Below are 14,365 nucleotides of genomic sequence, written 5' to 3'. Positions count from 1 at the left end.
CTGCCTGGCTGAGACTGCATCGCAGCCGTTGCGGGGGGGGGGGGGGCGGCGGCATAATCGACCCTGGTGCATACGAGGGAGAAAGACATCAGCGGCTGCGATGAACCACTTGCTCGCTCTCTCTTTCCCCCATCTTTTCTGTCTCACCTCTCGCTCTTTTGCCAGCAACTAATTCGCAGCCCTGGAAGAACCGCTGGTGCCGCACCTTCTACAAGCAGCCTCTGATATATTCCTCCCCCATTGTGCGAGTCTTCACCGCTGCCTCCATACAGGGCCTCTTTCCCCTCCTACCATGCTGTTTTGAGGCCCTCCGTCTTTCCGCCATCTCAGCCACATGTCGGAAAGCTTCTGCTTCATCATTCTCTCTGGGCTGGAGACAGCTCAATTCATACATGAAAAAAAGCACCCGACTCCTTTTACAGGAAGATTGTCCCCCAAATATCTTATCTATAGGTTCTTTTGATTACCCATAATACAGAAGCCGTATCTTCTAAAGACAACGATACCTATCAACAAGATCACCACATATATTAAAAAAAGCAATGACCTGAAAAAGACAAACTTAAAATTCTGATAGCGTCAACACAGGCGGGGCGTTCACGTACGACGCGTTTCCCCTTTAGTGTTCAGGATCTAACCCATTGATCCACTCATCATAGATCAGACTAAGACTTGTCACATATGGCATATGCTGGAAATCCCTTCAGGTCGCTCTACAATATCTACTTAATATATCAATCGCATCAACACATACAACCCCGGACACCGCGCGCCACGAAGGATCTTAGCACGGGAGGTCAGCGCGACGCGCGGCGGCTACTCAGTGGGATATGTATATGAAACAAAGAAACCATTGGAACCAGCGCTGCCACATTGAGCCCAGGAAAAAACAAATCAAAAAAAACAAAAAAGACCTGAACCCTTTCTTTGCCATTATATACAAGAATACGTGTTTGCTACAAAAAGTATTAAACTTAAAGGCCTTACTAATAAGCACCAATGAGAGATCTGCAAGCTACACGAGCGGAATCCGCTGCCAAAGTTCGATAAATAAAAGAATTAGAATTAAACACATTTTTTGCATTTACGCCAGAAGTACTAAAACGGAAGTAATGCCTGTAAACATAGGAATGAAGCCAACACTTTAATTTTCTTAAACCTGAATTGGATAATACACGACTCATAAGTCCATAGTTTAAACAGAACCTCGAATCTCCATGTTACCGCCGCACTTTCTTATACCACATATTGCTACCAGTTATGTATACTGAATAGCAGTTCGAGACATCCTGAAACAAAAACAAGACTTACGCTGATTTTCGTGTTTCTAGTACAGTATAAACGTTGAGTTTTCCCTATTATATCGAACAACCTTTTGAAATGCTACCTGCTACGAAAATAGAGGATAATAATGTTATTGGTGTTACTACTGTATCTCATGCGAACATAGAAGGCCGACTCCCTTGTGGCATAAAAGACAGCAGGCCTTCTCCGTTGTATTGTACATAATACACTCCTCAACTGAAAATGGCATGATGTCAACCCCATAAACACCCAACCCATGATCAGCATACGCCTGACTAGCCCACACACCTCAAAAAAAAGGCGTTCAAATTCAGTCCGGTTGCTTATACTGAATCTATGATAGACGTCGTGCTCCAAGGTAACGTCCTACTCGTAAGCCACCGTGTTCTAGTCATCCAGAATGCAGCTGAATCATCGGGTTGGCATCCAACTCTTTAAACTAATAAAAAACAAGATCCAGTACTCTCTATTCAAGAAGCGCATAGGCATATCTTTAGAATAAATAAAATCCTACTCATATAATGCAACAAAAGGAGGCGACTAATATAAATCGTAAGTAAAGTACACATACACTAAGTTGAAAGCATCAATACAAGAAATCGACAATGGCATTCTTGTCGAGCATAACTTCTACTTTAAAAATACTTACCTCTTAAAAAAACTGTAAGAACCAAATCCCTCATCTAGTTAACAGTATTGAGGATCCACTATGCTAAATCACAAAACCCATAGTACAGTAATCTTGACCTGTATCTTTGACCAAGAACAGCTAAATACATTGTGATTGGACCAGCCTGATTTCCAAATTTTCATGCAACCATTACAACATTACCCACGACACGGCACCGCGCCACCCGCGCCGTTCTGAGTACCTGGCGGAGGTATAACAATTTGACTGGTATCGTAGAAAATTAAATTAACAGACGTATACGCATTCTACACGGCAATTTTCAATTTTTCTTCCTTCATCCGTTTTTTCTTTTTGACCAAGAATAAGCTACACCGACAGTGTCGTGCCAGTAGCGCAACAGCAGTACATCACCCATATTGCATTTATCAGGAATCGCACACATTATCACAATGAAAAAAGGGCACTGGTCATTTGGTCTAAATGCGCAGCACAAAAAATAACTATAAGTCATTGCTGCCCAAGCCTCATACAGACGCGAAAAAACCAGATTAACCCATGTATCACACTGAGGATTGGGCTAACCAAAATCCAACCCCCAACCATGAACTAAGCTACATCCTCCCTGTCCAGAAACGCAAACAGAAAAATCAAATAAGAAATCATTAATACTTCCACGAAGAGAACTCTAACAACCAATGACATGTTGCTTTGCTGAACGCTCACAGTGGTTTAACATTCTCACCTGGATACGCAAGAGTGGATGTACCAGGTGTAATCTCCGCCTACAGACCCCCAGGACATCGACTGTTGGGGTCCTGATTACCACCGGTGCGGCTTACGAGGCTGCAAAAGAGGCGACATTTCAGACCCAACACAATGGCGGTCGAATGAATGCGATAACTCACAAGTGACGAACAGGCTTGAAAAGCTCAAACCAAGAGGGCAAGCAGAACAGTGCTTTTCAAGCTGGTGTCTAAGTTCCAGAAATTACCCCCTCGGACAAAAAAGCATTTCATTAAACACTAACTCAAACACGTTATTAATCAGGAGGTAATGAGTCTAATCTAAAAAACATCTATGTAGTTGTGGAAACAGTTTTCTGAATGCATAGCCATCTCACCCTTGCGATGACGAAAATTTAGCCGTTTTTATCATCCATAATGAAACTGACACAACTGCGAATTCGAAACGCGTAAGAAGATTATACAGTTCCCTGTGAACCACAAATGTGTTCTTGGCTTTACACTAACCATTCTCTTTGATGTTCGTATACATTTCCGCATGTGCACTGTACCCGGACCTCCTTACTGTCCCTATGTCCTTAGAAGACACGTGCCGTAAAAGGTACAGTAGCCATTAGCCTTATGCTTAAACACCTTAATATTTCCACAGGAGCCTACATAGTGAGCCTTCCTACCATGTCCATGTAACAAGTTTCCCCTGTCCTTACTGCTTTAGCCCCTCCTGTGCACATCTTTGCAGGTCAAAGTTGAGAAGCAACAAGGTCGACGAACCTCTGAGACGCATGAACGAGTCAAACCGAAACAGGAATGGTGACGCATAACCGATTAAGCTTATCACTGCGGGCGGGCCCGAGAAGATTAGTCTTGTCTTTACTGATGAAAACTGGGATTATTATTCTTCAGCTTCACGACTATTAGTGTTTATATTTGAATAGCCAGAGTACGGTATGACATCACGCTCTGGCACACAAAAGAAACCAGTTAATTCAAAGCAGGCTGAGACCATGTCCCTGTGTATCTCAGTATGGAGTCATGCGGTAACTGTACGCTGTACCTCCTACACCTTGCGGTAGGATCAGAAGACAAGCTAATGCACCGCGCACAAAGTATTATGATAAAAGCAAACACCCCCAACAATGGAACTTTCATACCATCACAAACGCCAGTACCTCGAATTCAGTGCTTCTTCCCTGGGCTGGGTGCGACCCCTAATGAAGAACCTGCAACATGTGAGGTTTTTAAGTCCTACTACGGAGTCTTTTCAGTATAGGGCGGTTCTCCACTCACCACGTGATCGCAGATAGCGACCCACCTCGCTGTTGTGCGTTGGCGTGTGGTCGTATCTGGTTTGAAATAATTCCCTGACTTGTTTTATAACCAACGAGATTAACTCCAAAGTGTGTCAATTTTCTTTTCATAAAAAACCTGGGCGAACGTTGGAATAAAGGCCCACTTGCTGTAAACACCACCCAGTTGTCCCATGCGATTTTAAGAAGGTCCACATTTGAGCGCACTAGCGGCACACTGTTTCTCCACACCATCCCAGCCATAAGCACTCCATTACGAAGTCTACATCGAGCTGAGACGCAGACAAAATCCCATAAAAGACTATCAAGCTTTAGAAAGATGTTGAAAAGAAGCCTTTAACGAGCAAGATAAAAAAGGCATGATGTTGGCTCTGACCGCTGTAGGGTTTAAGGGTGCGGCCGCATGAAAGCACGGACTTAAGGCCCAAAAAACAGAGATGAAAACTAGTACGATGAACCTGATTAGGTACCCAACGAGGCAACAAACACATTTTACACGTCATAGGCAGTTCCATTCATCCCACGTCCAATTCTTAGGAGGTAATCGCACGCCTTGAGTAACATGTATAATTAGCACATCCATAAAAAAATAAATACAGTTGAACTTCATTAGTCATGCCGGGCGATCGTGCTGACTTTAGTGAATGTACTGGGCAGAATCAACCGTTCATCCTTCGTAAAAAAACTAGAACCCTCAGTGATATGTTTTTCGCGTCTTGTTGCCAAATGGCAGCTAACTTGCATTTGGCGGGGGGTGGGAAGAAGCGTTTCAGTAAAAGAATGAGCAGTCTTGAAGAAGAAAATGCAAATAGGATGAATGATTATTAATTTTATTTATGAGTCAAATAATGCAGCCACATTCTTAAAATGAAAAAGCATTTCTGCAAATGCATTTTAATTTTAAATTTGGTCACGATTCGCTTCCATAGTTGTGTGGGTTCATAGTATGAATTAGGAATATTATCCACATTATTTAGCATGGGCATGTCACTCATTGTTTCTCCTGTGTTTTCACTTACAGACAGTCCATTCAGGCGGAAACTGGAAAGTGCAATTCAGTCTAGTCTGGTTGACACAAATAGCTCGCAAAATTCAAGCGGTAGGCACTGAGTCACTTTATTTTATGTGGATGTGTGTGTATTTGTGTGGAAATATATCATTTCTGCTCGAACGGTGAAAAAGTATTTTCAGTTGCCCGGGCTGAAAATTGAGATGGGGTGGTGGAGGATGTAAAGAGGTTGGTGTAACCTACCTTGCATCAATTGTTACTATATAAAACTCAAGTCTAAGAGCTCTGTTATTATTATTCTACTCCATACTCAGACCATGAAAATGGAGACCTTGTTGAATACCATGTTGGATCACCTTTGGCACCGACGGCTGCCACATCATGGCAGTGACCCAAAAATAGACTTGTAATTAAAGGCTCTGAAAACACATTTTCTTAATCAGCCTCTTACTGCGAGCAATGCTGTCCTGAACACAAAATTGTCAGCAAAAGTAGCAAAAGTCTTAGTCGTTTCTCATTACAGTTTTCTGTCTGTGCTTTTCTCACTGGTTTGAAGCGGTTTGGGATAAGTTGGAAAAAGATGACGTCACATTTTTCTGTGCGCCAATCAGCAATATTTGAATCAAAATCTGATGACAGTGTGTAGTTTGTTTGCTTATTTCGCCAGCCCACTGTCAATTTAAACCTGATCAAACCACACCCACCTAAAAAAGAAAAAAACATATTCAGATTTTACCTTTGTTACTTAGATAGCGATACATTTCCAGGGTCTTTAAGTTAAAGCTGTTCATACACACGTCAATGCTTCACTTAACTACTCAAAGTTGATGTGTGCCCTTCTTTGTGGATACCTTTTCCACCTTCAGTGGTTTTCCATGGATAACAGAGGTACTGCCAATCTGCTGTTATACCCTAAACAGATAAACATAAACCACTGGTTCCCATACCCCGAAAGTGTTTTATGATAACTGTTACTACTTGTTACATCTCCCACGCTGAACTTCTAACTCCACTCCACCCAGCAAGCTTTTTACTCTTAAAAAGAAAAATGGAAACGTTACAGTGTCAATCAGGCTGAAACCAGCCTCTGTGGCATCCAAGATTAATAACTTTTTCAAAGTTTGATCGACTGCACTTGGTTTGTTCTCAGTAAATGTGGAATTGCTGTTTTGGGCTTGTTTTTTTATAAACAGAAATAGAAATGGGAAGTAGACTTTTTTGCTATTATTGCGGTTCTGCTGTTCTGATCACTGTGTGTATAAGGTCTATGTATAGACTGATATATATTTATGTATTTGCTGATGATTCTCCATCTTTTTTGCACCTACTTGACACTTTCACATCCGTCTGCTTGTGATTTAGGAAAGTTGCAGTTTGCCTGGTGCTGGAATCAGACAATATGTGCCTGTAATAAATACAGTATTTATATTCATTGTATATACATTTTACATCACCATCAGTCACTGATCAAAATTTCTGTGATGTCTCATTACTTGTAATATTTGGTACCAGATCATAGAAATATTAGGAATAAATGCTCTTTTATTGCAAATCATGCTTGCCTTAAAAGAAAAAAAAACGCTACATAAAGGCACTGAATAATCAAGGGAAAAGAGCGTCAGAGAAAGGCCCACTTTGTCTCTAGTTCTAACTCCCTCTCTATCATGTCCACAGGAACGCCGAGCCCTCTGGTGGCCACCTCCTTCTCTACAACCCAGAGTAAGTCCAACCCCACCTTCTTGCTCATAACAGACAGTATGCATGCTGCCTCCTTCTCATTTCACCCTTTTTTTTCTGTTATGCTTTTTTTTCTGTTAATCTGTCATTGTTTGGTGCAAATAGTTTCTCTATAATCCTTTTTGATTATACAGATTTTCTGCACTTAGCTTCATTATCACTAGGTAATGTCTGAACCGGATTGTTAACATAAGTCTTATTGTACATCTGCATTGCGTTCAGACATGGTCGTGTGTTGTAATGACATGAACTAAGCTGACTCATACTGTTACAGGGTTTTCTTTTGGCGGACTAAGATTGTTGGAAGAGCTGTGTACGATTTATAAATGTTTTTTTTGTAAAGATGTAAACATTAATTTGTTTATTATGTAAGAGCCTTTCTGTGAGATAAGATACAGTACAAACAGACAGAAAATGAAGAGAAGGATAGAGAGTGGGAATGACATGCAACAAAGGCTTTCGGTCAGATTCAGGGACGTTGTGATTATGTGGTCAGCACAAGGATGCTCAAACATACAACTTCTAAACCTTACAGCAATTATTTAATATATTTTTAAGTACCACAAGAACTGCATCACTATTTTACCAAAATGCTGCTGCAGATTGGGTCACAAAAATCACAAAAGTAACAACATCTTGGTGGAACTGAGAGTTTCTTTCAGAGCTGCTGATCCAGTATAGATCAGGGATACTAGAGACCAGTAGATGCGAGACACAGATGCACGGTGTATTCATTTTCTCCTCCGACAAAGAGTCAATGCTCTTCTGGGCCTTGTGATTTTTTAGAACCCTACACTTGTGGTGCCTGTGGCATCCAGTTCCAGTTCTACAACAACCTCCTGGAGCACATGCAGTCCCACGCTGGTGAGTCCACGACTACAAATGCATGTTAAGCTCAACAGGGAAAGAAATACAGAATGTGAACACACCCTTAATGGGTTCAGTGCATGTGAATGTATGATCATACATTATTCTGAATTGTTTGTTGAGGTGTAGGCATTAAAGTCTTCCCTAATGAGGGTTGTTGCAGATCTGGTTCTGAGGCTGCTGGATGTGGTTTTTATGTTTTTTTGCAACAGCTTTAGTGCATCATACATGTAACCGTGTGTGTATGTGTATATACAGAATATACAGTAGGTGCATTGTCTTGTAGTTATTTTATCAAATAAATTATCATTTGGTATTCCAATCTCAAGCAACCATAGCTGAAAGACACAACAAAATTATGCCGAATTGCCAACAAACAAAAAACAAACTTTTTTTAACAATGGTGTGAAAACAAGGATAGAAAGCAAATACCCATAAATACCTAATGTTTGCTATTTTTACTTGATAAATGACTTAAGTGCAGTTTGTATACCCTCTTATGCATGAATCATGTTGCCTGTGCTTTGCATGCAGTCAGTTATACAGTTATCATCTGGACAGTCTTAAAATACTGTTATCCAGACTTCACCCATGAAAACAAAATATATTTACACTAGTTGATGATTTATTATGATTTTGTTTTTTTTGCTGCTTGGCATTTGCTGTTAGACTGACTTCATTTAATGACTTATTTGTGGCTGATCTTCTGTGAGAAATGACTAGGGAAAGCCTTCTCTTAACTTGCACGGCTGGTTTTGCCGGCACAATTTATTAATGACCGACTCTAAGTAATGTATTTTCTTTTGCTGACAGTTGTTTTGTTTGGTTAATTTTGTATCATAATTTTATTCTTTACATTTTTCTCCACTGGAAACACTTAACATACACTTCCTCCGTTAAAAGCGTATGCTATTGCCACCTCTGCCTGATGTTCCATCTCTGTATCTCCTCAGCGGACAACGAGAACCACACCAAAGGGGACTCTCCCAAAACCTCCTCAGCCTCCGGTCCTCAAGAGCAGCTGTGGAGAGGTTCTCAGGCTCAGAGTCAGACTCAGACTCAGACTCAGACTCAGGCCCAGGCCCAGGCCCATTCCTCAGTTAAACTACAAATGCAGCCTCAAACTATCTCCCAGAGAAACCACACTCTCAGCCGTAAGTACTGCCATCAATTTATTTTCACATTGGTAGAGTTACTTTATATACAGGGCTATTGTACACACTTTGAGCCTTTGTATACCATGTTAGAAAATTATTGAAATCTAAGTATGTACATTGGGTCTGTAGACATTGCCATGTCTTTATGGTTCTCTATGATTCTGTATTTACTTTTCCCTTCTAAAACGTCTTGCGTTTTAAGCCAATATGTCAAATGAAAAAAACATCAACACTAATTATCTTTATGTTTTGCTCTGCCTTCCTACCCATCCATCTGCTGTCTTTGCTGCCAGAGAATAATGGACTACCTGAGAAGGAGCGACAGCAGGTGGCTGAGCGCCTCTTACGGGTAATGTGTTCAGATCTGAGCATGCTAAATGTGCTCAACAGCAAGGACTTCCTGAAGTTGGCACAGACCCTAGTGGATACGGGTGCTCGTCATGGTGCCTACTCCACCCGTGATGCTTTTGGCAACATGAGTGCCTTGGCACTGCGCCAGCTGCCCCGCATGTACAACCAAGTCAAAGTCAAAGTCACGTGTGCTCTAGGCTCCAATGCTTCGCTTGGCATCGCTGTCACCTGCCACTCCCAGACATCAGGCCCAGATGCTTGCTATGTTCTTACAGCCTACCAGGTGGAAGGCTCGAGACTGAAGCGTTATGTGCTCGGCGTGAGGGAGGCTGAGCTGAGGGAAGGGCCTGAGCAGGTTCACCACTGGGTGCAGAATGTGCTGTCTGAGTTTGTAATGTCAGACATTCGCACTGTGTATGTCTCAGAGCCCAGAGTGTGGGGAGCAGGATTTGCGGGATCACCGCTTGGTGGCGGCGGACGTGGCAGGATATGCTTGCGATGCGCGGGGTGTTCACTCGGTGCAGTCGTTCAGGCTGTTCTCGGGAAGCGCAGCCTCCAAGCTCGAGGTCTCCACGAGTTGGCTGAGCTTCTCTCAACATGCCGAGATATCGCCTCTTCTTCCACACTGGCTCTTCGCGAGGACCAGTGCACCAACACATCCACAAGCACAACTGAGGAAGGTACACAGAGCAGCCCTGCACAATTCCCCACACCTCCTTGCTGGGATCGTATGGCTGAAGCTCTTCTGCAGGTCCATGCCCACTTTGAACAGATTTGTGAGGCCTATGGACGCAGTAAGTCCACGGCTCCAATCCTCCAAGGTCTCAACAAGCATCTGCTAGGGACACTGGCTTGTTTGCTGGCACCTCTACGTCTGGCAGCTCTGGAGCTGAGCAGCCAGAGGAGACCAACCTTACAGCAGGTGCTGCCCGTCTACCTGCGCTTGGAGAAGTTTTTCACATCCAAAGCTGGAGAGGCTGGAACCGGCACAGCTAGCAAACTCTGCCACTACTTTCTAGAAGCACTTAAGGAAAACTTTAAGGTACTGAACTGGTATTACATTACATACACGTTTCTTAAATGAACATTTGGCTGTCAAAGTGATAAGATTCTTGAATTACTAAATTTCTGTAAGGAATAGGGCAAGAAATTGTTGAGATCTACCGATCCTGGTATTGGGATACAATGCCAAGAGTTTCAGTGTTGTTATCCAAGTAATATGAATACATATGAATAATACGTTTTAGGAAGTACTGACCTTCATTGAAATGTTACCCCTGTTTCTAGGTTGAACGAGCCCACCAGGTAGCCATGGTCCTGGACCCCCAGCTCAAGCTACGTTCAGTGCCAGCCTACCAGCATGAAGACATAATCTCTCGTGCATGCGAAATGGCTGCTGATAGCAGGGATGGAAGCATGACCGGTGGCGGAGGTTCAGGTGGCGAAGAGCGGGACACTGACGGCCCACCAACACCTAAAATAAGCCGCGTAGAGGGAGGGGGAAACAATGGAGGCACCTCAAGGGGGACCTCCTCATCTTGCACAGTGGCTGGTAATGATGAGAGTCAGAGCCAAGTCAGACAAGAGATTTTTCAATACCTGGCTGAACCTCTTCTCCAAGGCACACCTGACCTCTTCCAGTACTGGAGCTCAGCAGTGGGTGACAAGTTCCCCAGGCTCGCTCGCCTGGCACTGTGGCTCCTCGCTGTGCCCGCTGTGGGCATACGCAGCGAGTGTGTGACTGTGTGTGAGCAGAGCCTGGCTATGAAGAGGAGGCAGCAGGTAACCGCTGAAGAGATGAACAAACTCATTTTCCTTCGCTCCAACATGGGCTAGGAGAGAAACCCAACCAACCCTAACCAACCAAACCTTCACCTCCAACCAATGACTTAAGACTATTATTTATATACTGTAGGTTTAGACCAACTGTAAACTTAAATGTGTATGGACATTAAATACTTCTCGAGACAGATATTTACAGGAAACTCACATTGTACAGGTTGCGAACACCCATAAAACAATACGGCTTATTACACATTTTATACGGAGAAAGGACTATTGTAAAGTACTGTGGACGAAATGTAGGGGTGGAACGGTAACACTCAAAAGATTGTCCTGTTTGGTACGCCACCCTCGGTATGGGATGCACACGTAAGCAGGATGAGTTTCAGTCAACAGGGCCAGTGATTTTAATTACTCCAGCCTAATGACTAAACTGCTAAAAGGCTATAATGCTGTTATTCTCACTGGATGGCAACATTTTCAGGTAAAGTCAGCTTTCACTGCTTGAAGCTACTGTCATAGACCTCTGAAAACACATAGCAGTAAGGACTGTAGCATGTACAGTATGTCGGAGAATGATCATTTTCATCGGTGTGTGACAAAAAACATTCAAGTGGTGAATCCTCACTGCCATTGCACCTCTGACAATTAGGTGTACTAGGATTATTATTTATTGTCACGTATCACTAAAAATTATTATATTTTTCATATTCATATTCAGCCATGGGAGATGGTTAGGTTGAATGAGAGCTAAATCATTGCAGCTGATTTGACAGTTGCTTCAGTGGCCTAAAAATGTAGCTGTGGATCATTTGCATGGACTGGGCTGCATGCATTTTTCATATTTAAATGGGTAAAAAGCAGCTGATAAAACATCAATAATGATATGATGCTTTTCTTTTTGTTTATGTAACGAATTGTAAAAGAAAATAAGTCAAAATTAACTCGAGGTTAACCCTAACCCTTATGCTGCTAGATATGCAAGTCAAATGGCTAGATTTGCACAGAACGGCCAGTGTCGCAAAGTTCAGTTGAATAAAATGCACAAAAATGTACATGCACAAAAAGGACAGCATCATATTAGTGCCTGTTTGTGGTCGGCCATTACACTGATTTCATTCAGCCTTACTTATACAAAAGCTGGGTTGCACCAACAGGAAATTAAATAACATGTTCAATAAATAAATCCTTATATTATCCTTTTAATACCTACAACCCAGCTTATAATCAGTAACCACACAATAATGACATCTAGAACCTTTTTTAGAGCCATTTTGTCTGGCTTGATGATAGTTTCCAGTGCTGGTAATTCAGGAATGGCACATCAGTCAGGTCTGTAAAAGAGACGCCTACAGTCAGCGATAAGTCGCTCTCAGATAGACAGCAGTAACGTTATTAGCCATCAGTTTGGTAAGCTCGTAGGCAAGGATTTAATTCATAATTGCATAAATCCTTGTGTGGTTGCCCAACTGGGTGTGTGTGTGCGTGGTGTGTTATGTATGTGTTTGCGTTTTTTTTTGGGTCTAAGCTTAATTAGTTCGTCCATAGAAAGTTATTGTTTTATTTATTCTTTCCTCATTTATCATTCTAATATAAGCATTGTCTTCCTTATATATACTACAAATTTAAATTTTTAAGGCAATAAGCTTTATCACAGGGCATAGTTTCCAACTTTCTCTACTAAAAATGACTGTTCTCATGACGCTCCTACAGTTAATTATTAATGGTAAATTATTTTCTGTTTGTGAAATCAATGGGATTTTCTCAGGAATGAGTGCACCCACGTAGGCACCAACACTTTTTTCCTCACTGTACCGAAAACACACCAAACTGTGACCTCAATGCCGAGGTATGTACTGAACCGTGACTTTTGTGAAACGTTCCACCCCCCCAAATGCAGTTAGTGCCATTTGCAACAAACGGAAAAATAGATCACTGAGGGTTTATTTTTTTCAGGATGAAGTGAATTCTGCCAGTACATTCACTAAAGTCAACACATGCATACTAATGAAGTCAACTTATTTATTTTTTTATGGATTCTAATATACATTTACTCAAGCTGATACCTCCTAAAATGACTTGGATGAATGGAAGTTATACTGTAAATGTGTTTGTTGCCTTTGGTACTAATCAGTCATGTACTAGTTTGTCATCTCTGTTTTTGGGCCTTAAGTCTCTTTCATGCGACCACCTTAAACCCTACAGTCAGAGCCAACATCATGCCTTTTTTATCGCTGTTAAATGGCCTTCTTTTCACCATCTTTCTAAAGCTTATAGTCTTTTATTTTTCTTCTCACTCATGTAGACTCTAAGGGACTTATGGCTGATGGTTGGAAACAGTGTCCTCTAGTGGTCAAATGTGGACTTCTTAAAATCATGGACAACTGTGGTGTTACACAAGTGCTTTATTCCAAAGTTCCCAAGTTTTAAAAAAGAAAATTGAACACTTTTTGGAGTAATCTCTTGGTTTATAAAACAAGTCAGGAATTATTTCAACAATAACACACCCAAGCACAAGTATCTATCTATCACTGTATAAACCTATACTGAAAAGACTCCGTAGTAGATTAAAAATCACATTTGCAGGTCTTCATTAGGGGTCGCACCAGAGCAGGAAGACATATCAGTACTGATTTTTATGGTATGAAACTTCCATTTGGGTTTTGTTTTATATAAGGAGTGGTGTTCGGGGGCGTGGTATGTGTATACTGGTCATTCTTCTATATGTATTTTACTATATATATCATGTTTGTATGTTTTTGATTTATATACTTTTGTGTAGTGTATAATCTGTCATATTATATCTATATAGTCGTACTGTAGTATCTATATTAACTTTATTTTTTTCCTTCGTAATGTTAAGGTATGGTTTCTTATTATATTCATTTTTTTCCGTGTTGATTTCATGTGTTATGTGATTTTCATGTGTTGTCTTTCTCTTATGATGTCAAAAGTAATATTTTGTGTGTTTTGTAATATATTAATAAGAGGCGTGGAGGGTGAGAATAGTTAATTGTGATGTACCTTTCTAGTTTGTTTTAAGGACATAGGAAGTAAGGAACGTTGTTACATTGACATGGGAAATGTATAGAAGCATCAAAGTTTTGGTTAGTATTTTTGTTTTGTGATATGTTAGTAGTAGCTTTCATTGTCTCTCAATGGTTGTATTTATTGATGATTCTTGCTTATTGTGAATTGCTGTTGTGTTCAGTTTTCAGTTATTATGATATTTTGCTTATATGTATATATGGTGTATGTTGTTTTATTTTTATATAATGTGTATTATGTCTTATTTTTGTTATGTTATATGTTTTCTGTCCAGTGGGTTGTTAAATCTCTGCTATATATCTCGTCTCTCTCTTCTGATGCCCAGGTCATAGTTGTGTGGTGTTGTCTTTTTGATATATTGTCTTCTTGTATCCTGCATCTTCAGACTCATAATGTTGATTCCTGGTGTAGGTGGGGATGGGAATGAG

The 14,365-nt window shown here is 41.2% G+C and overlaps 1 protein-coding gene across 1 annotated transcript; it reads left to right on the top strand.

Annotated features, from left to right (window-relative positions):
* Positions 1-5,007: 5,007 nt before the first annotated feature.
* znf618 (zinc finger protein 618) lies at positions 5,008-13,559 on the top strand (the record flags this gene model as incomplete). The annotated part of the gene is given in 6 exon segments (XM_035667725.1): positions 5,008-5,085; positions 6,670-6,714; positions 7,519-7,596; positions 8,553-8,753; positions 9,050-10,149; positions 10,395-13,559. Coding segments are annotated over 6 exon segments (2,051 nt in total), but the record flags the coding sequence as incomplete, so codon positions are not given.
* Positions 13,560-14,365: the final 806 nt, after the last annotated feature.

This window comes from Morone saxatilis, unplaced genomic scaffold, assembly GCF_004916995.1.
Source record: "Morone saxatilis isolate NCDOM2014 unplaced genomic scaffold, NCSU_SB_2.0 Contig21, whole genome shotgun sequence".
NCBI lineage: Eukaryota > Metazoa > Chordata > Actinopteri > Moronidae > Morone > Morone saxatilis.
The sequence above is the reverse complement of the archived record's forward strand: the minus strand, read 5'-3'. Positions and strand labels throughout refer to the sequence as shown.